The sequence below is a fragment of the Carassius carassius genome, chromosome 11 (assembly GCF_963082965.1).
Source record: "Carassius carassius chromosome 11, fCarCar2.1, whole genome shotgun sequence".
NCBI lineage: Eukaryota > Metazoa > Chordata > Actinopteri > Cypriniformes > Cyprinidae > Carassius > Carassius carassius.
In genome coordinates this window covers 17136072-17158040 of record NC_081765.1, presented here as the reverse complement: position 1 = coordinate 17158040, position 21969 = coordinate 17136072, and the positions used below count along the sequence as shown (strand labels likewise).

General features: G+C 38.9%; 1 protein-coding gene across 1 annotated transcript in view; it reads right to left on the bottom strand.

The window, feature by feature from the left end:
• Nucleotides 1–4748: 4748 nt before the first annotated feature.
• Nucleotides 4749–21969, bottom strand: part of LOC132152927 (E3 ubiquitin-protein ligase HECW2-like) — a 25966-nt gene continuing 8745 nt past the window's right edge. Inside the window, exons 2-30 of the mRNA XM_059561928.1 lie at nt 19446–19856; nt 18459–18566; nt 18096–18190; nt 17472–17541; nt 17160–17329; nt 16864–17006; nt 14248–14348; nt 13422–14167; nt 12294–12609; nt 12079–12177; nt 11776–11926; nt 11123–11226; nt 10857–10981; nt 10098–10283; nt 9674–9808; nt 9426–9510; nt 9253–9349; nt 9039–9122; nt 8404–8492; nt 8015–8135; nt 7775–7888; nt 7401–7553; nt 7215–7313; nt 7004–7133; nt 6099–6245; nt 5905–6019; nt 5734–5819; nt 5273–5385; nt 4749–5163 (exon numbers count right to left, since the gene is read on the bottom strand). Coding sequence (XP_059417911.1) covers nt 5052–5163; nt 5273–5385; nt 5734–5819; nt 5905–6019; nt 6099–6245; nt 7004–7133; nt 7215–7313; nt 7401–7553; nt 7775–7888; nt 8015–8135; nt 8404–8492; nt 9039–9122; nt 9253–9349; nt 9426–9510; nt 9674–9808; nt 10098–10283; nt 10857–10981; nt 11123–11226; nt 11776–11926; nt 12079–12177; nt 12294–12609; nt 13422–14167; nt 14248–14348; nt 16864–17006; nt 17160–17329; nt 17472–17541; nt 18096–18190; nt 18459–18566; nt 19446–19752 — 4401 coding nt within the window. The 5' untranslated portion in view covers nt 19753–19856 and the 3' untranslated portion in view covers nt 4749–5051. The remainder of the gene's footprint in view (nt 5164–5272; nt 5386–5733; nt 5820–5904; nt 6020–6098; nt 6246–7003; nt 7134–7214; nt 7314–7400; nt 7554–7774; nt 7889–8014; nt 8136–8403; nt 8493–9038; nt 9123–9252; nt 9350–9425; nt 9511–9673; nt 9809–10097; nt 10284–10856; nt 10982–11122; nt 11227–11775; nt 11927–12078; nt 12178–12293; nt 12610–13421; nt 14168–14247; nt 14349–16863; nt 17007–17159; nt 17330–17471; nt 17542–18095; nt 18191–18458; nt 18567–19445; nt 19857–21969) is intronic.

Sequence of the window (21969 nt, the reverse complement as noted above, 5' to 3'; positions counted from 1 at the left end):
TGTAAAGACCTTGTCTCAGAGGAGCACCAGGACAAGACCACAGGAAACAGATGATTCTTCTGCACAATCTGACTTTGCTGCAGCCTGGAATTGAACTACTGGTTTCGTCTGGTCAGAGGAGAACTGGCCCCCCAACTGAGCCTGGTTTCTCCCAAGGTTTTTTTCTCCATTCTGTCACCGATGGAGTTTCGGTTCTTTGCCGCTGTCGCCTCTGGCTTGCTTAGTTGGGGACACTTCATCTACAGCGATATCGTTGACTTGATTGCAAATAAATGCACAGACACTATTTAACTGAACAGAGATGACATAACTGAATCCAATGATGAACTGCCTTTAACTCTCATTTTTGCATTATTGACACTGTTTTCCTAATGAATGTTGTTTAGTTGCTTTGACGCAATGTATTTTGTTTAAAGCGCTATATAAATAAAGGTGACATTGACATTGACATTGACATTGACATCATCTACAGTGCATTATATCATCCAAAGATTCAGAGAATCTGGAACAATCTCTGTGCGTTAGGGTCAAGGCCGGAAAACCATACTGGATGCTCGTGATTTTCGGGCCCTTAGACGGCACTGCATCACATACAGGAATGCTACTGTAATGGAAATCACAACATGGGCGGTGAACACAATCCACGGTGCCATTCGCTGTTGCCGGCTAAAACTTTATAGGTCAAAAAAGAAGCCATATCTGAACATGATCCAGGAGTGCAGGCTTTTTCTCTGGGCCAAGGCTCATTTAAAATGGACTGTGGCAAAGTGGAAAACTGTTCTGTGGTCTTGAAGTTATTTTTGGAAAACTGGGACGCCATGTCACCTGGACTAAAGAGGACAAGTACAACCCAAGTTGTTATCAGTGCTCAGTTCAGAAGCCTGAATCTCTGATGGTATGGGGCTGCATGAGTACGTGTGGCATGGGCAGCTTACACATCTGGAAAGGCACCATCAATGCTGAAAGGTATATCCAAGTTCTAGAAGAACATATGCTCCCATCCAGACGTCTTCTCTTTCAGGGAAGACCTTGCATTTTCCAACATGACAATGCCAGACTACATACTGCAACAATTACAACATCATGGCTACGTAGAAGTATCCGGGTACTGAAATGGCCAGCCTGCAGTCCAGATCTTTCACCCATAGAAAACATTTGGCACATCGTAAAGAGGAAGATGTGACAAAGAAGACCTAAGACAGTTGAGCAACTAGGAGCCTGTATTAGACAAGAATGGGACAACATTCCTATTCCTAAACTTGACCAACTTGTCTTCTCAGTCTCCAGACATTTGCAGATTTCTAAAAAGAACAGGGGATGCCACACAGTGGTAAACATGGCCTTGTCCCAACTTTTTTGAGATCTGTTGATGCCATGAAATTTAAAATCAATTTATTTTTCCCTTAATGATACATTTGATATGTCATCTATGTTTTCTGAAAAAAATATTGAAATTTGAAACTTCCACATCATTGAATTCTGTTTTTATTTGTATAGTGTACCAACTTTTTTGGAATCGGGTTTGTGTATGTGTGTGTATAAAGAAACTTTTGTCCAACGAGAATGGGAAAATATTTATATATATATACTCACCTAAAGGATTATTAGGAACACTATACTAATACTGTGTTTGACCCCCTTTTGCCTTCAGAACTGCCTTAATTATATGTGGCATTGATTCAACAAGGTGCTGAAAGCATTCTTTAGAAATGTTGGCCCATATTGATAGGATAGCATCATGCTGTTGATCCACCACATCCCAAAGATGCTCTATTGGGTTGAGATCTGGTGACTGTGGGGGCCATTTTAGTACAGTGAACTCCTTGTCATGTTCAAGAAACCAATTTGAAATGATTCGAGCTTTGTGACATGGTGCATTATCCTGATGGAAGTAGCCATCAGAGGATGGGTACATGGTGGTCATAAAGGGATGGACGTGGTCAGAAACAATGTGCCACTCTAAGGTGACTGAAACCATGCACCAGTAGATGACCCTTTGAGCAACTGCTAGAGAAGCTGGTCATTCTAAATATTGGATTTCTTGAATATTGCAGATTTACAATGACACAAATGAATGCAATTCCCCCAAAAGGCTAATCCGCATAAGACAAATGCACGAGAAGGATCTGACTCGGCATGTTTAATAGAAGACAGGCTGAAAGTACACTCAGCAGTGACCAAGCCTCTCTTCAGCTGAAAGCATTAAAAGGCTAAGCTCACCTTAGCTGAGGAGCATGTTCTGTGGAGAGAGCAGTTCACTTTAGTGATGAGAGCAAGTTTAATTGATTTGGGTCTGATTGGAAACATTTTGCTCGACATCAAAATGGGGAAAGACTGGACCTCAACTGCATAAAGAAGTGAGAAGAGGAAGTGTCAAGGTTTGGGGGATGTTTTCTGCAGCAGTAGTTGGGCCTCTTATACAGTGAGATGACAGGGTGAATGAAAACATTTATGATAACCTCTTTCAGCAACACGCAGTTCCTTCACTGCGAGCATCTCCCAATCAGCCTGCAATGTTCATGCAAAACAATGCCCCTGTCACACTGATAAACAGATAAAGCAGTTCCTTGAAGCTAAGTTTATAAAATAGCTAAGTATAAAAATTAAAACGGCCCAGAGTCCTGATCTAATTGAATTATTAAATGTTATTTTGTAACACATTAGCAGAAAGTGGTATACAGCTAACATTCCTTCAAATTTTGAGTGATGAAGATTAAAAATATTTAAAAAAAAAACTATAGATAGATAGATAGATAGATAGATAGATAGATAGATAGATAAATGATAAATAGATAGATTGTTCTCTAGTTTTGATCTCCACTGTATAGTAGGCAGTAATTATTTTTGTCTGAGTGAGTGTTAAGTGCCAGCTCAGTTTTACACCTTGTAATACCATCAGTGTGAAATGAGCTGGAACTTTGCAGGTCAGCTTTAGGCTTTTCTTGTCCCTACAGCAGACAACTGGACTTGGAAACAAGGAAATGTGAACTCAAAGAATAAGTTGACATGATAACATGTAAATCACGGCTTTAACACTTTTCAAATCTGCCAGTACTGTGGCAGCGGGAAAAGTACAATTTCAAACAAAGACAAATCCCAAAAGAGACCACACTAACTCTTAAATCTCTGGTACATTCAGTGCAAAATATAATTTAAACACAGCACAAGACTGACATATCTATATTACAGCTATATACAAACATGGACACATCATGGAGCGCATGCAGTTTCACATTTTCACCAACTGTTTTCAAGTGATGGCTCTTTTGTCACCATTTTACATGATCAGTGACCCATAAAGTTTAAATAACAGCGCAGATGAAGTATGAAAAGTATTGAAGTGACATTATTTATTCATTTATTTTTGTCCCCAATCCCATCCCACCCCTAATTAACAGCAACTTCTCATGCAAATGAAACTAATCTGGACTCCAGTTGTTTCACTAATTCCAGCATGCAATATCAAGCTATGACACAACGCCATCTAAGGGTCAAACTCAGGAACTGCTTCGTTGACCCTGCATGCAGTGTTTTATCCAAAGATCAGTTACATAGAGAAAGGAGCTGTTTTAAGACAAATCCATATCCTGGGATGCATGCTTTGGCCAGATAAGCATTTGTGTTGTGTGAATGTGTGATTTTCATGTATTGCTGAGCGTGTGTGTGTGGGGACCACTGAAGGAAACTACATGTATGTAAACGAGGGTTGCAACATTGTCTCCCAAAAATGAGGAAGTTTTCATCCATTATTTTAGTGTTGAGCTTCCGTCTGTGGTTCATTAAATGGAAATTCCTGCTCAGAGATTGTTCCATTATTATGCCATTTTTTCCCTTTCTTCTTTCATTTTCCTTTATTTTCCATAGCAGAAGAAGCTTGTTTGTCTTTTATTCTTTTTTTGGTTTCAACCACTGCAGCCCTTTTTTAAAGTTACTCCAGTGGACTGCACAGATCACCATGTTATTAACTTTACCCAACTACACATTTTAATAAAGATAATTTCAAGGCCACTGTTTGTGTCTGTCAACACAGTTTAGAACAATAGGTCTCCTTATGATGGACTCGAAGAACAAATCTACCTTTCCTGATAAGCAATCTGTTGCACACATTGCACATGGTGAGCAGTGTTTATACATTCATAGTTTTTAGTAACATTTGTGGTTTGCATAAAAGGTTGAGAAGTGGATTAAAAAATGTGTGCATGTTACAAAGTACTGAGTGTTGGTGTTTGTTTGTTAATCAGTGTAAGCCAGCCAAAGTTTATTACTACATTTACAGTCCCCTGGAACAGTCTGCTGATAAATGTCTTGCTCAAGGGCACAAGAGGTGATAGAGGAACTTTCTAGTTCACGGTTTGAACCAAGGACGTTCAGGTTGCTATTCTACAACCACTACATTTGGTGCAAGAATCTCTATGAGAAAGTGTGCATGCTGTTTTGTGTGTTTTCATTCTCTTTAAAGATGAAAAAGAGGTATTGTGTTTACAGAGCTGCAGCCAAGATCAATATCATTCCAGAATCAGACCCTTCAAAACCAACAAGAAGTGAAACCTCTACAATCAAAAAAGTTCTTCTTGATTGATATCATATCTACATGACAAACCCTGCAGCAAAACCCCTCAGGTTTGTTCTTTCAAACCCTATAGATATGGAATGGAATGACTACATTACTGTAAAGAAACATCTTTGGACTTAAAAAAGCAGCTCATTCAAGAACAAAAGGCAAAACCCTACAACCTAGATTGAAACCAAAACCAGATGATCAAGACTCCAGCTCTGATTTCAGTGAATGTGTGAGTCTGTTTTTGTGTGAGGAATTAAATGCAGTTATCACAGAATCTTGGGACCATACAGTATAGAGCAGGAGTTGGCACATGCCCAGTGTGTCATTTGAAAGGCATATTTCAGTTCCATCAACAAAACGATTATGTAAGTGTCCGGGGACTAAGGTCACAGGGAAGAGTGAGGGATGAGAATAAAGCCTGCACGGTAAGCCAGACTGTGGGGAATTGGGAAAGAAAAAATATCAGTAGGACTTTGGCTATGATTGGAGCTCACTCCAGACCAAAGGTGCTGGTCTCCTCCACAGCAGTGAGCATCTTCTCGTAGAGCATGGAGAAGGAGGGGTAGGGAGGGAGATCCAGCCGGTTAAAACAGGTGTGAGCCCTACACAAACATATATAGACAATATGGCATTAGCTGATAATCAGTATGGGATAACATATACTGTAAGATCTCTGTGTGAGACACCACACATAAAAAAGCTCAAAAATACCGTGGGAGGGATGTCACTTTGCCCCATTTCTCCACACAGAATCGACGTGGGCCATTGCTACCTCGCAGAGAGGCAAAGCCCTCATAGGGAATGCTAGAAGTGCCTGTAACAAACTGGAAACAAGCAAAAAATACATACTGAAATTTCATTGATCTCTTATGCTCACCATGACCGCATTTATTGAACCAATAATACAGCAATGTTGTGAAATATTATTACAATTTTTGATAACTCTTTTCTATTTGAATATGTATAAGAAATGTAATTTTCTATCTGTGATGGCAAATCTGAGTTTTTACCATCCATTTCTTCAGTGTCACATGATCCTTCAAAAATCATTCTAATCTTATCAATGTTGAAAACACTGCTTAATATTTTTGTGGAAACTGTGATAGATTTTGTATATTTAGTATAGTATAGTAAAGATTTAGTATAAGAGACCCAGGCTGTTCTGGGCATACCTGAAGGAGTCGTAGTCTCTGTTCATTGTTGAAACGCTCCACTGCAGTCCAGAACCATCGAATCACTATGTGGTTGTCATGGTAACCTTCAAAGACAGAGATAAAGTCACGTTATGATGTGCTGCTGTATCATATCCTAGTGTGAAACAACACCTGAATCTGGTAAAATACCTCCTCTGTATTCTGTATTGTTTCTCCAGTCAGCTAGGTCAATCTCCGCGGTCCCAGCAATGACCAGCTCCAGCTCTCGGGCATCAAACACGGAGACAAGACGGATGTCCACCACCTGCGCAGTCACATGGTCTCAGATCAACCAGAGTTAAATCAGGAGTCAGTAATATTCACAGATTCAGATGAAGTCATACCTCATAGAATCCTCGTACGAGGCTCTCGGTCTGCTGGGCCACACCTCTCTCAATCCGCCACTTCACCATGCGTTCAATGTATTCTTTCTTGTTCTTGTCTGACACAGGGATGCCAGACCCACCGGGCTTCAGCTCACGCTCTGTAATCTGCCATAAAGAAGCCTCTCGTTCACTCACATATCACTTCACAATAAACTTGACCAACTAAATAGACGTTACATTTCTGAAGAACGTTCTACAAATTCTAAGAATTTGCACTCATAATCTTGTTCTGACAACTTTCCAAGTGCTAATTCCATTGTTAAAGTGTTCTGCGTGGTTCTTAGAGTGTTGCTATGGTGGTTTGGGTGGTTGCTAGGCTGTTGCTACTGTGGTTCTAGTGGTTGCTAGGCTGTTGTCTAAATTGTGGCCAGGATGTTTGTATACTTGCTTTTCAGTGCAAATCTATGCTAATAGTTTTTTATTTTTTTCAACTGCCTAGGCGAAAACCATGTCATATCACTTAGAAAAGTAACATACAGAAAAACTATTAAAAGTTTGTTTAATCGTTTTTTTAAGTGTATCATCTGGGTATTTAAAGTGCCCTTTTCCTTATATTATTTATTTTATTTATGCATTTAGCAGACGCTTAAAAGCATCTTACAGTGCATTCAGGCTAACATTTTTACCTAACATGTGTTCCCTGGGAATCGAACCCACAACATTTTGCGCTGCTAATGCTGCCACAGGAACACTAAAGAGATTTTTTTTCTTCTTTTTTCAGGAATTCTAGATGTAAATGTTGAATAGTGCTCATATATTTACCATCAAATATTGAGAGATCAGCTAAATCCCAAGCTAGTCCTCTAAATGTACTGATGCTATGAGCCAACGCACACAAACACACACCCATAAGCCATTAGTACCTGTCCAAACACCTCCTCATTGACAGTAAAGTTGAGGTCTAGTTTATCCGCAATGTCATTGTCCTTCATCCAATGGAGACTCTGATGAAACTCCTCATCCAAAAACTCTAGATCACTCAAATCACATGGACTGCAAAGAGAGATATATTACATATTAAGTGACAGGATTACACTGAGTTTACATCCTCATGTGCTCAGAGTGAAGACTTACATGCGAAGAAGGCCTTTGTAGAAGGGTCGGGTGAAGAATGCATCCAACAGGTACTGATGAGTTAGAGCAAGCCCCAGGATGCGTCCGCTGAACCGGAACCTAAAGAAGACAAGATTAGCCTAAAAATATATAATATCCTTTGGACACTGATTGTAAATTAAATTCATCCATCCATTGGTTGATTACCATTCATGATGGTTGTCCACAAAGGCTGACATGGGGCTGATCTGCACAGTGTAAGTGTCATTAGCTGAGTATTCAAATAGTCCATAGTATGGGTTAAAGAGCTCACGGGAAACCAGGAAGAAGAACTCTCTGGATGGTCCACTATAGTCCAGCCTGAAGAAAAACAGACACCTATATAATGCCCTGACAATTTCTGAAAAATGCACAAATATATGTAATAATACTTTCATGTGGTTTAGGTTACAAAATGTAAAATGAACTACAGTGGCATCTTCATTTGAATTATAGCTACAGTTATGATGTAGAAACATCACTTAAATGATCTCAATAATACACAGGTCAAAGCAATAAGCAAAGAAAATAGGTTTACTAACCCTTCTTCTCCAACAAAGCTGACATAGAGTCTGCTTCTCTGGAGATCTTTGCGAGAATAACACATGATCTGGTTGAAAGCGTCCTCGAGCAGATGATCTCTTCTGATTATTAACCTAGAAAGATAAGGCAACCACATCAGGACACAATAAACCAGGGAATCCAGAGAAGGGCATATGCATTTAAGCTTAATGCTTGCTGTTGATGGAGAATTATCAAATGTGTTTGAAGATGGAACTCACTTCACTTTTCCCGGCCCCTGCCCATAGCCCTTGGTTTCCATTTTGCGGTAAAAGTTTCTTAGTTTGGCCTCAAAATCCCGCTTGTAGGGTGCAGGGGCTCGAGCATTGGCTCGTGGTGTTCCTGAGAGCAAGAAAAGATGTGAATAGCTGGACTGAAAAGTGGATTGAAACCTACCTTGGCAAGCCATCCACAATGCAAGGCTCTTCTAATAATTAAAAGCAAATCACAATCAGAATAACTTTTAAACGCATGCGTGATCAGGTTAACATACAGATTAGTCCACAGGGTCCTCCACTTTCATTAGCTCATTATTAAGACTTGTAATGGAGGATACAAGGCAGGAAAAAGGGGGGAAACATGGGATTTTTTGTTAAGATGTGAGTCTCACCAGGGGAGCTCTGTGGGGAGGCATGAGAGTAGCTGGAGAGCAGTAAGGCATTGGGCGGCACATAAGACATCACTTCCTCTTCAAAAAGGCTGCAAGGAGAGATGGCCAGGTAACAGGTGTGTGTATTCGAACCTGAGCTAGGTGTACGAAGTCAGGCCATCATAAAATAGGTACACAGCTTTTATAACAAATTTTTGGGTTGTTTTAAGTTTTAAAGATTTTTTTATGTTTTTTGAAAGAAAGCTCATCAAGCTTGCATTTATTTGATCAAAAATATACCACCAACAATAACATTGTGAAATACTACAGTTTATAATAACTATTTCCAATTTGAATGTATTTTTAAATGTAATTTATTCCTGTAATGGCAAATTTGAATTCTCAGCTGCCATTACTCCAGCCTTCAGTGTCACAGGATCCTTTAGAGACCATTCTAATATACTGATTTGATGCTCACAGAATATTGCTTTTTATTATCATCATCATTATTTAAAAAAAGAAAGAAAGTAAGAAAACTTTTGAATGGTAGTGTACAGTACATACACAGTCAACTAATGCATGCATATCTCAAGCAAAGGGAATCAGCCACATGGTTAGCTGTAATAAAATTTTATATAAATGCTGCGGACACTAACCTGAGCAATATAACTAGGTCTGCATCACTAGACAGACGGGTCAACCCGGTTGGCCCCTCATTGCGGATGAACTGTACCTTCTCTCTGAAACACAACCAAAAAAACATTTAACATATTTTACCATTTAGCTATAATATCAAGAAAACTGTACATAACTGTAGCACAATCTCTTAAATGCACAGTTGTTGAAACACAAAACTGAAGAAGAATGTACCTAAGCGAGTGGTTTCTCACGAGCTCTGGCTGTCTCTCTTGCAGAATCTCAAAAATGTTGGGCTGTCGCAGAAAGGCGACAATCTTCTCATTATAAGCTGTAAAAACACAGATGTGTAATGTGATGATATGTCAGTGTGTGCACACTTTGTAAATACGTGAGTGCACACTCACCTACAGGCACCAAGTCCTGATACTGACTGTTTCTTGACGACCGGCCCTGAACAGGAGGACTCGGAGAGCGAGAGTCATCTGCTACCTGAAACATGAGAGGAGGCTTCATAATATCATTGTATTTTCATAACAACAGTGCCTGTTTTAAGTTTTTTAGATGCAAGAAATTAATTCAGTATTATTGTTTGAGAAACTAGGTAACTAGATGGCACATTAAAAACATGTCCAGGAGCAATACGATTTCTCACATCTCCTGTACTGTGGCTGCGCTGGCGGGACAGGTGCTGTCGGTGAGCCAGCAGCCCGCTGGACCGGGAGTTCTGTAAGGGCAGCCGTGGGTCAATAAATGTTGTGGCACGACAGTTATGATCCACAAAGAAGGGCTGTGGTCCATAAACACATAGACAGAGAGTGTGAGCAAAGAACCGTCTGTGAAACATCAGCAGAAGTGTGCAGAATGGACAGGCCGATTAGAATCAATAAGACAATAAGCCTGTTAAAAGACACTAATTAAAGCATTGAGAAGACAAGCCAGATGGGCCAGCGTGAACATCCTAAACTCAGCTTCCAGTTTCAGTTTGTCCCCTCAGAATACTCATATGCAGGTCTAGAGTCCGCTAAGAAAGAACAGGTGCACAGTTCTTGATGGAGAGAGAAAACACAAACACGCACCTTCCCAGTGTGGTCATGTTTCATCTCCCAGCCCCGTGGCAGCTCCAGCTGCTTGTTGGAGAACAGATTGAGGAAGTTAACAAGGTCCCGGTTGTGCTGGTACCTCACGAAGTGTTGTCCGTCCCGTCGAATTTTACTGATCATATGCTTCAGACATGTGTTACTTGTGAACATGCGATAGGCACTCTGAAGGGAAACAAAAAAAAAACTGCATAATCATTGAACCGCTACTTTAACAACTGATTCTGATTGGTCAGTCGAGTCACTGTGCATTTAAAACCTGACATGGATACATTACCATTTTCTGTGGCAACATACCACCTGCTACTTACAAGTTTTGTTTTATTCTACAATTTCTTTCATATCAACACAAGTTAAAATAGCAAATTAGTGCCATTTTGCAACAATTTTGCTACAGTTACTGAATGCAGTATAAATGACTTAAGAGAACTTCAGTGTTTGAATATAAGAAGTGAACATGAAATATTTGTTGACAATTTTAAATAGTGGAAACATCTGACATCTGAATGTAACTAAATATGTTAGCTAACTAGCCCTTGTATTAATGCTGCAGAATTCATCTTGCCAGGCAGTGTTATATTGTAATGATGTAATTATATATATATATATATATATATATATATATATATATATATATATATATATATATATATATATATACAAGTTCTCTTGTCCTCCCCACACACATAATGTGCTCCATAGCTTTGTAATAATGCCAGCAATACATTATCAACTCACAGAATTCGAATGCAGAACAGAGAAGAAGTCTGGACTGGAGAGGAACTTTGCACCAGGAGACTGAAGCAGCAAAGCCAGACGAGAACGAGAGCTGGCTTGACCCATAAAGCCATCCCTTCGGTTTTCTACACGAGAACACACAAATCAGCAAACACAGACTGAACACAAAACTTTTATTCTTCCTACACTATGCACATTTATCTCAGCATAGTGATCATTTACGTTCCCAAAGACTATCATACTTCTCAATTAGACTGTCAGCTTACCACAGACGGAGTGGGGCAGCAGGTCTGTCTCTTCAGAAGGAGGCTCCTCCACTCTTTGTTCCTCAGACCTTTCATTGGTCATTGTTCTACGGATACTCTGATACCTGCCAGAAAGACAATACAGTTATCACACATTCCGAAATGTATTACTTTGTAAAATTTTTCATTCAATTCATCTTGTCACAATACAAGATTTTTTGAGATTTCAGGGATTCAGCAATGTTTTTAGTAAAAAAAATAAGTTCAATGAATTCATCACGTCTGGTTATAACAATTCAACTTCCATTTTTGGTTTCAAGAACATTATGGGAATGTTAATGTATGGTTAAAGAGATTAAAGCCTTTGAAGAATGTTCATAGAATGTTATAAACTGATTCACAAAAACATTAGACCATTATGTTTGCTGGGTCTGTCCTCTCAGTCAAATGTTAGATTTTCAGCTTTGTAATATGAAATGGTAATTCCTGTCAAAATTATATATATATATATATATATATATATATATATATATATATATATATATATATATATAATTTTGATATATATATATATATATATATATATATATATATATATATATATATATATATATATATATATATATATATATATATATATATATATATATATATATATATAAAACAAACCTAACCTTGCGTTGAGTTGCTCCATCTGCAGTACAGAGCTGGAGTGGGTCAGACCCTGAGGAGCTGGTGGGTCAGTGGGTCTCTGCCATGTGGTGGTGCGGTTCACATGATCAACAAAGAAGATACGGCCATGACTGTCAATACGAGCCTCCCAGTCTGAGGAAAGAAAGGTGGAAAAGGAGTGTGATGGTGCCTAATTAAGTTGTCAAGCCAAATGATATACAGTAATTTGTCGAAACTGTCAACAAACACCTAAACACATAAGCAAAGTATTTACACACACACAAGTGACATAAAAGCACACTCACTGGGGGGCAAGGGCTCGTCCACACGCTGGTATCGGTGAACGTCTTGTCTTATAGATGGCAAAGAACAAATAGGCTGATCTCCGTTGATCTGAGGGACACCTGCAATATTTTTACATACAGCATCAGGATGTATTTCTGAACTCAAATTAGAATTTTTTTTTTCCATCTTAAAATGAATTGTCCAGTGAAGGTCAGCTCAATCCTTCTGTGAATACCTAATTCTGATTCTGTCTCAGTAACGAAGGTCTCAGAGTCCACAGATTCTCCATCTACTGATGGCATTAGCTCTTCTTCTTCATCCTCCTGTGACACACCGGCTGTTGCCTCCAGGCTCCATCTTCTGGACATTGTGTCCTCTGTCACATCTTCACATTCCTCTTCCTCATTGGCTGATGATTGCGGTTTTGGGGTGTCCCTCTGTAGCTCATTGTTTGGAACGGTTTCTTCAGCAACCTCATAAGTTGTGGGTGGTTCATCTGAAAGATCTTCTCCCCCTGGGTCAATGGCTGCCTCTGCCCCCAGTTCAGCCTCCTATAAAGATCAAATTCATAGAGAATAATTATTTTAGTTTTTGTATCCATAATATCATTTTTTATTTATTATTTTTTATATTTAAAGGCATAAAAAATGGACAGGATGATCACACTGTCATTGTATCATACGTAGAATAAATATTCATTAAAGAATGAAATTCTTGAAAAGCAGAAATTTGACAATCTTTTTCATATTATTTATTCAAAGTCATGTGGTGCAACCAATTTGCATATAATTTGACCTTTTTATGACAAAGCAAGTGGAGCAACTCTTTAGTAAAATGTTCTGAGTATATTTTAAAATACACTCATTCGAGGTGTAAGGAAATTAGTTAAGATGTTATACTTTGTTAAATCACGTGCATGAGAGTCATTCAACTGAAACTTATTTTGAACAAAATAAAACTCTTTCAAAATCATTTATAGTCAACATGAACTTGGCACATGTGATTTAAACCAGTGTTATTTTAGTATTATTTATAAACAATTATAGTATTTATTAAGATTTTAAATTAGCTTTTGAATTAGCTTATATATTTCTGTATATGTTCAGTTTTAATTTTCTTTAGGTTCTAGTAATTTTGTAGTGTACTTTCATAATTTTAATCAGTTTTGTTTTTTATATTAAGATTTAGCTTTATTTTAGTTTTAGTAATTATAGTACATATATAACAATTTTTATAAGTTTTAGTTAACAATAACAACACTGTTTTAAACTAGATTTGTAAAAGAACTGGACACATTTAAAGACTGTGGACACGCATATGTCAAAAAAAAAAAAAGAAATCTTTCAGTAAATCTGCAACTGACCTGGGACGCAGACATAAGGCCCGGGTAGCAGTCTGATCCCATTGAAGAAATATCTACTTCAGTTGCCAGCTCCTCACTGGGTGCCAGCCCCTCTTCCTCCTCCTCCTCTTCCTCTTGCCTCACTATCACACTGGCAGTTTTCACCTCAGGGGCCACTGAACTCGTCATGACCTCTAGCCCAGGAGCCACCTCTGTTTCTATATTCAGAGTCTCTGTTTCAGACTCCAGCTCAGCCTCTTCTGGAGGTTCCTCTACCGTTCTTTCAAACGCGGGTTCTGTAATTGGTGGTTTTGGGGGGATGTTTTGAGTCCTTGAAGCACCATTAACTGTTGGTGATGTAGCTTCTGTAGCAGCGGTCCTCTCCTCATCTTCATCTGAGTCAATATGCAACATAGCGCTGAGACTCGAATGTGTGGGAAAGCTTGATCGTAGACTGGGAGAAGTTTCCCCAAAAGCCCTATCTCCTTGGCCCTCAGAGGCATCAGTGGCATCAAGCTGCTCACTGAAAGAACCCTGGAGCGGGTCAGGAGAAGAAGGGGCCTCATTGTCCAGGGTGGTGCCATGCATCTCTGTGTCTGGGGAGGGAATGCTGCTCACTTCCCCATTTCTATGAGACCCCAGGGATCCAGTGGGGGAAGGGCCTGCTGATGGGATGGGGAGAGGATGAGGCAGATCTTCATCATCTGAAGGGGTTCCAGGAGCTCCATTGAGGGCTGCTCCCCCCAGAATCGTCTCAGGGAAAACGTCTATGAGAAGTGGATAAACTAATTTTTTAAACCATGGAAAATGAACAGCTTCGTCAGCGTAAATGTGTGTGTGATCTTACCATCTTGGCCTATAGATGTGACATCCACTTTAAAGTGCATTTGACCACTCACATGATCAGTGGGCAAACGGCGACATAGAGAGAAGCTCAGTGATTGGTTCCTGAAGTCATATAAACACACGTTTATTTACACACATAGAGTGCTGTTATAAGGTTTGGGGTTGCTAAGATTTTTTATGTTCTTGTAAGAAGTCTAATACGCTCATCAAGAAGGCATTCATTTGATCAAAAATACAGTAAAACAATAATAGTGTGAAATAGTTGCAATTTAAAATAACTGCTGTCTATTTTATAGATGATAAAATGTAATTCATGCTTATGATGGCAAATCATTTTAGCAGCCATTACTCCAGTCTTCAGTGTCAAAAAACAAAAGGAAATTTTGTATTATCAATGTTGAAAACAGTTCTGCTGTTTGATATTTTTGTGTAAACCATTTTTTTCTTTCTTTCTGAGATTCTTTAATGAATAGAAAGTAAAACAAACAGCATATATTTGAAATAGAAACATTTTGTAACATTATGCAAATGTCTTTATTGCCAAATCAATTTAATGCATCCTTGCAGAATAAAAATTCAGCTACGCCATGACATATATAACATCTTAAAATTTATTAAAATCAAAAAGAGATATATGTTTAATCAAATAAATGTAGTCTTGATGAGTATAAGAGATTCCTTTCAAAAAATCTTCCCAACCCCAAGCTTTTGTAAAGTAGTGAATTACTGATTAGTTATATTGTGACTAATAGCAGTGTTTACGCTGAGAATCCCGTGTTGTTGTTTTTTTACATACAGTGGGTATAGAAAACCACATTCCTTTAAAATAATCACATTTTGTTGCTTTGCAGCCTGAAATTAAGACAGACACCGTTTTTGTTTTATCCAGCTGGATTTATTCAGTGTAACTTATATCATCCAAGTGAAAGATAGAACACCAATATGTAAGAGAGAAATACAAAAATAATCAGTCATACAAAAAAGGATCACCCCCGTCCTAAAAATGACTAATGAGTTAATGACCTTTTCAATCGCACACATAGCCATTTGACTTTTATCAGTGATCAGCTGCGGTCATTTTGATCAGCTCAGCAAAATATCTCAGGGATATAGTTGCGGACAGGCACAAGTCAGGAGATGGATACAAAACAATTTGAAAGGCTTTCTCAATACCTAGAAGCACAGTGAAGTCTATTATAAAGAAGTGGAAGGTATTTGGTACAACACAGACCCTCCCTGAATCTGGACGTCACTCCAAACTAGATGAAAGAGCCAGAGGAAAACTGGTCAGAGAGGCGACCAAGAGGCTTACAGCAACTCTGAAGCAGATGCAGGAATTTATGACAAAGAGTGGTCATTGTGTGCATGTGACAACAATATCACAAATCTGCTGCTCTCTGCCAGAAAGTTGTCAATGGGAAGAGGGTTTATCTTCCAACATGAGAATGACCAAAATCACACAGCTAAACTGAGCACACAGTGTTTGAAGGAGAAAAAGGTGAATGTCCTTGCACGCAGGGGCGTGTCTACGAGGTGGCCAGGGGTGGCACCGGCCCCCCACCGAAATTTGGCTGGACACCCCAGGTGACCCGCCCACCCCCACCAGATGTCTTGCAATAACAATTTAAGAACTGCATGTAAACTGCATCTGGCAGTGTCGGCTCCTAGCATGTGCAGCGGCCTATAGGGGCCCTTTCTTCTCCTCTTTGTACTTAACTTTAGTCAGTTTCTATACCGTGATATATGACAATTATCAAGAATCTCTCCACTCGCAAGCGGATTTCCTTCACTCACACAAAATCTCGATGCGTGTTTTAAAATATAAAATGTTTTTTTAAATGGTCTCTGCTCCCACTCAGATATTACTTGTACATGCTTAAACGAGAAGAGCTTTTTTTTCTAATTCAGGTCAAGAGTAGGCTCATCTCACGAAATTTAAGCAATCTGATTATAGTCAGCCTTCTCTAGTTATTTATTTTATTAATAGCCTTACTTTAGTTAAGTGCTTAAAGTGTAAATGTGCATTTATTCAATTCTTTTATTTAGTGCATTTGTATTTTTCTTGTTTTTGTATAGTTTTGCAATAAAACTACCAGGTTCCCAAAATAATCGAGTGTCCTTCTGAAATTACTGAGGGTCTGTTAATACACATTTTCACATATTTTGTCCCGTCTCCTGCTATGGTTATCACTGTGTCAATCACTGCTACTTTGAGAGCGAATCCCGCATTAATTTGCTGACGTTATTCCCAAAACTCTGCAACATGTGTGTGGTCGAAAAATAAAGTTGTACATTTTAAATGGATTATAGACTAGTTTGCGAAGAGTGCTCATAACCCAACCCCACACTCCCACACCCCTTTTTTCAACTCAGTTATTCTGTTTTTTTTGTGCGTGTTTTTTTCTGACATGTTGGTGTTATGTCCTTCACTTGGATGTTATAAGTTGCACTGAGCAAATACAGTTTAATAAAACAAAAAACTGTGTCCGTCTTCATTTCAGGCTGCAAAGCAACCAAATGTGATTATTTTAAAGGGGGGTGATTTATTTCTATGCCCACTGTAAATCAGACGTTATAGTGTGGTGATGATTAGATGAGATGCTGCCATGATGCTCACCCTGATGCATGTCGCTCCAGCAACATCTGCACTGGAATGATCAGTTGACCCAAAAAGCGCTTAATAATTGGCCGACTTTTAGCAAACTTGTCTTTAACCTCAATCACTAAGACATCTGTCATAAGAGCCACAAAAGTGTGTTTCTAGATGGAAAAACAAAGAAAGATTGTGGGGGAAAAAAAACACATTCTTTATCTGAACTGTTTCAGCAGTTGTTTATTTGACTGTGAAAGTGTCTGTATTTTCATGTCCTGCATTATTGAGTTTGTTTCCCTTTGTGTGTATGTGTGCATCACCTCTCCATGCCACAAAGGATCAGTAGTGTTAGTTGTGATGCCAGATCGTCTCTCTTGGCCATGGTGAGAAAATGTTGGAAAGCAACTTCTCTTGCCTGGATGAATACTCATCTTCAAATAAGGGTCTGGGTTAAAAAACATCCCCTTCTTCAGCCCCACAGCCCGGATATCTGAAACAAACAACAGTCCATTTAGACATAAAAACATCTTGAAAAATTCTGCCAATAGGATAACAGCATTATATGTCACTGGCAGTTATTTGAAGAGTATAAATCATCATTGCCTTTTATCTCTTATGCACAGAAAACATACCTGATAGGGTAAAGCTGACCAATTTTCGGCTGCTTTCTGAAGCTTGCTGTCCTTCACCTTGACCGTTGACCTAGAAGAAACACTCATATGAGTGGTAACATACACCTGGCCTTCTTATGTAATAAACATAGACTTACAGTGATAAATAATAAGTATCTTAAGGAGGTAAAGAGCTCCCATATGTATATGACTAAGCTCTCTATATTCATCCAATGACATGACAAATGGCCCGCACTTATGGGAACTGAGAAATGTCCGACCTCCAAACATACAGATGTGAGGATGCAGTCAAATAGCCATTTAGCTCTTGGCACCCCTTGGCTGTAGTAAACAAGAAAGCTACAGTAGCTACAGTACAGTATTATTTTTTTATTTTATATATGCACAGTCAAAGACTACTGTGTTGGATGCCTTATCACACAATGCAATGCGCTTGACCTTCCATTTCCAGTGTGATGAATGCACTGAAAATATTTTAGCGTTTATTGTCTTTATGTCAACCGATTTACATAAAATTACATTGAAAACCAAGCACTTAACCACACCATGTGTTTGTGTGAGTTATAATGTTAATAAAAAGAATAATGTCTGCACACATGCACACACTGACACACTCTAACTGACCGAGGCTCTGGGGTTCTTGACTGTGATGCAGGGAGTTGTGGCTCTCAGCGCACCGCTTACTCCATGGTAGTACTTAAAACAGATCCTTGTATCAGCTAGAAGAGATAACCAGCATGTCAAATCTGCCCACCATATTTGTAGAGTCAGCATGAATATTTTATACCAAAAAAGAAAATTACATTTCATATTTATAACCTTAAGTACTTCTAACATGCTCAGTATTTCAAGATGAATGCAACAAGAATGTAAAACAAGTTAATCCAATTTCAAAAATCGGTATCAGTACTTGTGTCTAACCTCCTATTCCATTAAATATTATATAACATCAAAATGGAGTCAGTTGTTGGCTGTGGTGTCATTCACCTTCAAGGAAGTACGGCCCTGCCTCCAGCCTCCAGACAATCTGACCACACTGTGTCCCATTAACCCCACGGTTCTTGCAGTCCCACATATTTGATGGAAGGGTCTCATCTGAAAAAAATAAATGCATTTGCTGCATTTGTGTGTGCGTAAATGTTTCTAACAGTTGACATTGAATCCATTCTGGATATATACCATCTCCTTATTTATTTTAGGTGGTTCAATGGTACAGGAAGTAGAATAAACCCAATCAGCAAAACAGCACCTCATAATGAGGACAAATTTCACTAGAATCTACAGTAGCTCTGTAAATTACATTACACAGCACTGGGGGCAAATGAGAGGCAGATTACATTGCCATTACGGAATGTCTGCTTTGCTTTAGAAACCTAGAGACCCTTAGGAACAAGACCTTTGTACAGGTAAAGTTTTGCTGGCCTTCAATTCTACAGTTAGTGGCTTTGTGCCCAGATGTATCACTTTGCTCCAGTCTCATATTTTTGCATGACATTGAGGATTGTGATCTTAGTGTTCAAGGAGGAGGACTGAAGGGCACAGAGGGTGAATGGATATGTCTGTCATCATCTAGTAAACATATCTAATGGCATGTCTGGTAGAGTCCTGCTGCCTATAATTTATATTCTACTTGTACAATATTACTGCTTACTGTTGTAGCTGTACATTTCTGAGCAATTTTTAAACTTTGTATAATGCGACTTCTTATGTAATTGCCTCTTTAGATTAATTGATTTGTTGTATCGCTCATTTGTAAGTTGCCTTGGATAAATGTTATTATTTTAATAAATGTGAATGTGTTTGATTACCAGGGTGTTTAAATTAAAGTTTCAATGACTTCTGATTCTTTCAATGACTCCTCATTTATACACACACACACACACACACACACACACACACACACACACACACACACACACACACACACATATATATTGGAAGATAGATGCTAGTCACAACACCAACAATTCTTACCTATGTGGTACATGCCAATCCAGTCTGTGGCATCCACCTCTTCCTTAATATCCCATGAGATGACCAAGTTCTGGCCCCGGCCCAGAGTGAACTCTAAAGTAGAAGCTGTGAGTGAGGATCGCCCTTGAGAACTGACCAAGTCTGTATCGCTGTTGGCTCTGAGGAGTCCTACTCCAGCCTGCTGGGCTCCACCACGCTCAGCTAAGCTGCGAAGATTCTCCGGGCTGAGTGTGTACCGCACATTTGGGCTCCGTCTACGACCTGCAGTCTCCCGTGAGGCCAGGTGATCCCGCCCCTGAGGCGCCATGCCTGACGCCGGGTTGGAGCGGGGCCTGGATGGGAGAACTGCTGTGGTCAGAGAAGGGCGAATGGTGGCAACTGCGTGGAATCACGTCTATAGACTGGGTGAGTCTGAGGAAAAAGCGGGAATGATAAATGAACCCTGACCTGAACCCTGGATCAGACCTGGGCTGAACTATAATTGTCTGGACATATAGGTGATGGACCAGATAGGCTTGATGTCTGTTAGAGCACTTGGCTATGATAATGGCAATTGACCTTAACGATTTGAGAATAAGGTATTTAATTAATCTTTAATGACTCCAAAAGAGCTCAGTTCTTTCCATTGACTGGTCAGAGGGTTCCAACTAGCAAACAGTCCTTCTCAGCTCCTAAGAGAATATCACACTCTGTCTATGAATACACGTCGAAAATGAATATAACTTTAACTCAGATATCTCTGCAATAAGGGACTTTGGAATCTAATGAAAAAGAGTAAGAAGTTTGAAAAGGAAATGGAAAATGGTAAGGAAAGTGACAAAGAGAAAGAGGAACAAAGAAAGAGAAAGGTCAGTAAAGATAAAATACTACAATACAGTTTCATGTGAACAGTTATTATATGACACTGATCAATTTCATGAGCCTAGAGTACACGTATCTCGATTCATTTCAAGATGTACACCACTGAAAGCAATAACTTGCAGTTCAGCAAAGCATATGGTTTTCCCTAACATATATCGCAGATTGTTAATTCCCAAGTTATTTTAGAACCGTTTATATACTATTATAGTTTTATTTATTATTTTGATTTAGCTTTTATTTTTCAAAAAAAGTAGTTTAAGTTGTAATAATTTGTTATGCAGTTCATTTTTTTTATATAACTTTAATTTATTATTTATTTAGGGGGTGCTCACCCTGTGGTCTGTGTGGGTCCTAGGGCCCCAGTATAGTGACAGGAAAGCTATACTGTCAAAAAACATTGTCATTCAGATAAGACTTTAAACAGAGGTCCTGACTCTCTGTGGTCATTAAAAGCAGGGTATCTTTCGAAAAGAGTAGAGGTGAGACCTCGGCATCTGCCCATTTGCCTCTGAGCATCATGGCCTCCTAATCATCACTTCATCACTCTGTCTCCTCTCCATCAATAAGCTGGAGTGTGGTGGGCATTCTGGAGCACTATGGCTGCCGTCACATCATCCAGGTGAACACACACTGGTGGTAGATGAGGAGATCCCACCTCACAATGTAAAACACTGTGTGCCTAGAAAAATACTATTTAAAGGTAACATTAGTATTCTTTACTAATAACTTTAGTAGTTCTAAAGTCTTTTGAACTATTTGTGAAAGGATTCAGTTAGGAGTCATTTGTTCATGAATTGAACTCATGAACTATACTAGTTGTGCTGTAAATGTTTTTGATTCCCTGAAAAGAATCAGCTCATGAGAGTCATTTGATCATCATAGAAGATTTATGTGCCAGCCATGGGGGAAAACTTTCTAAAAGCCTGTTTCTGTCTTACTAAACCGTGGTTAAAATGCACCCAATAATTCCTAAACAAGCAGCCATACAAATAAATTAAAGAAGTTTAGCATGAAAATACTTGAGGTAAGCAATAATTGATTATTTTGTTACTTTGTTTTGCATTGTCTATACCATGTAGCCTTTAATAATCAACTCTGTTTTTTTTATTTTCTATCCTTTATTAAAATGTAAATTGTGCTTGCAGTATGCACACTTGCTGTTTGCAACAGTTTTAATTAGAAGTCTAACACTGCAGAATGGCAGTGTATTGCATGTCCGAAAAAAATGCATGAGTGAGCGTGCGTGTGTATGAGAGTTACAGGAGGTGATGTCAGCACAGAGAGTTTCTGCAGGGTTTGCATGCGGATGACACCTGATATTACAGCCCATTAAATAGTAAATGAGGTCTGTTCACCTATGCATAAATACAGTGTTTATGCATAGGTGAACCACTCTGTGCAGGTTTACTGCAGTCATGCACTGGAACACTATAATGCCCAGTTTTCTGAACTTTGTCACATCTTGACAGCTTTTAAGGTGTCATCCATTAACAAATTGAGGTCTGCAACTGTTGGCTCACCACTGATGGACCAATTTACTTTTGAATGAGTGATAAACACTTTCTTTCAAGGACCAGAATCCACCTCCAAACTAATTTTTACAAATATTGTAAGCATATAATCATTAAGGGTTTTGTTAAACTGGTTTCTCACAAACTGTTGC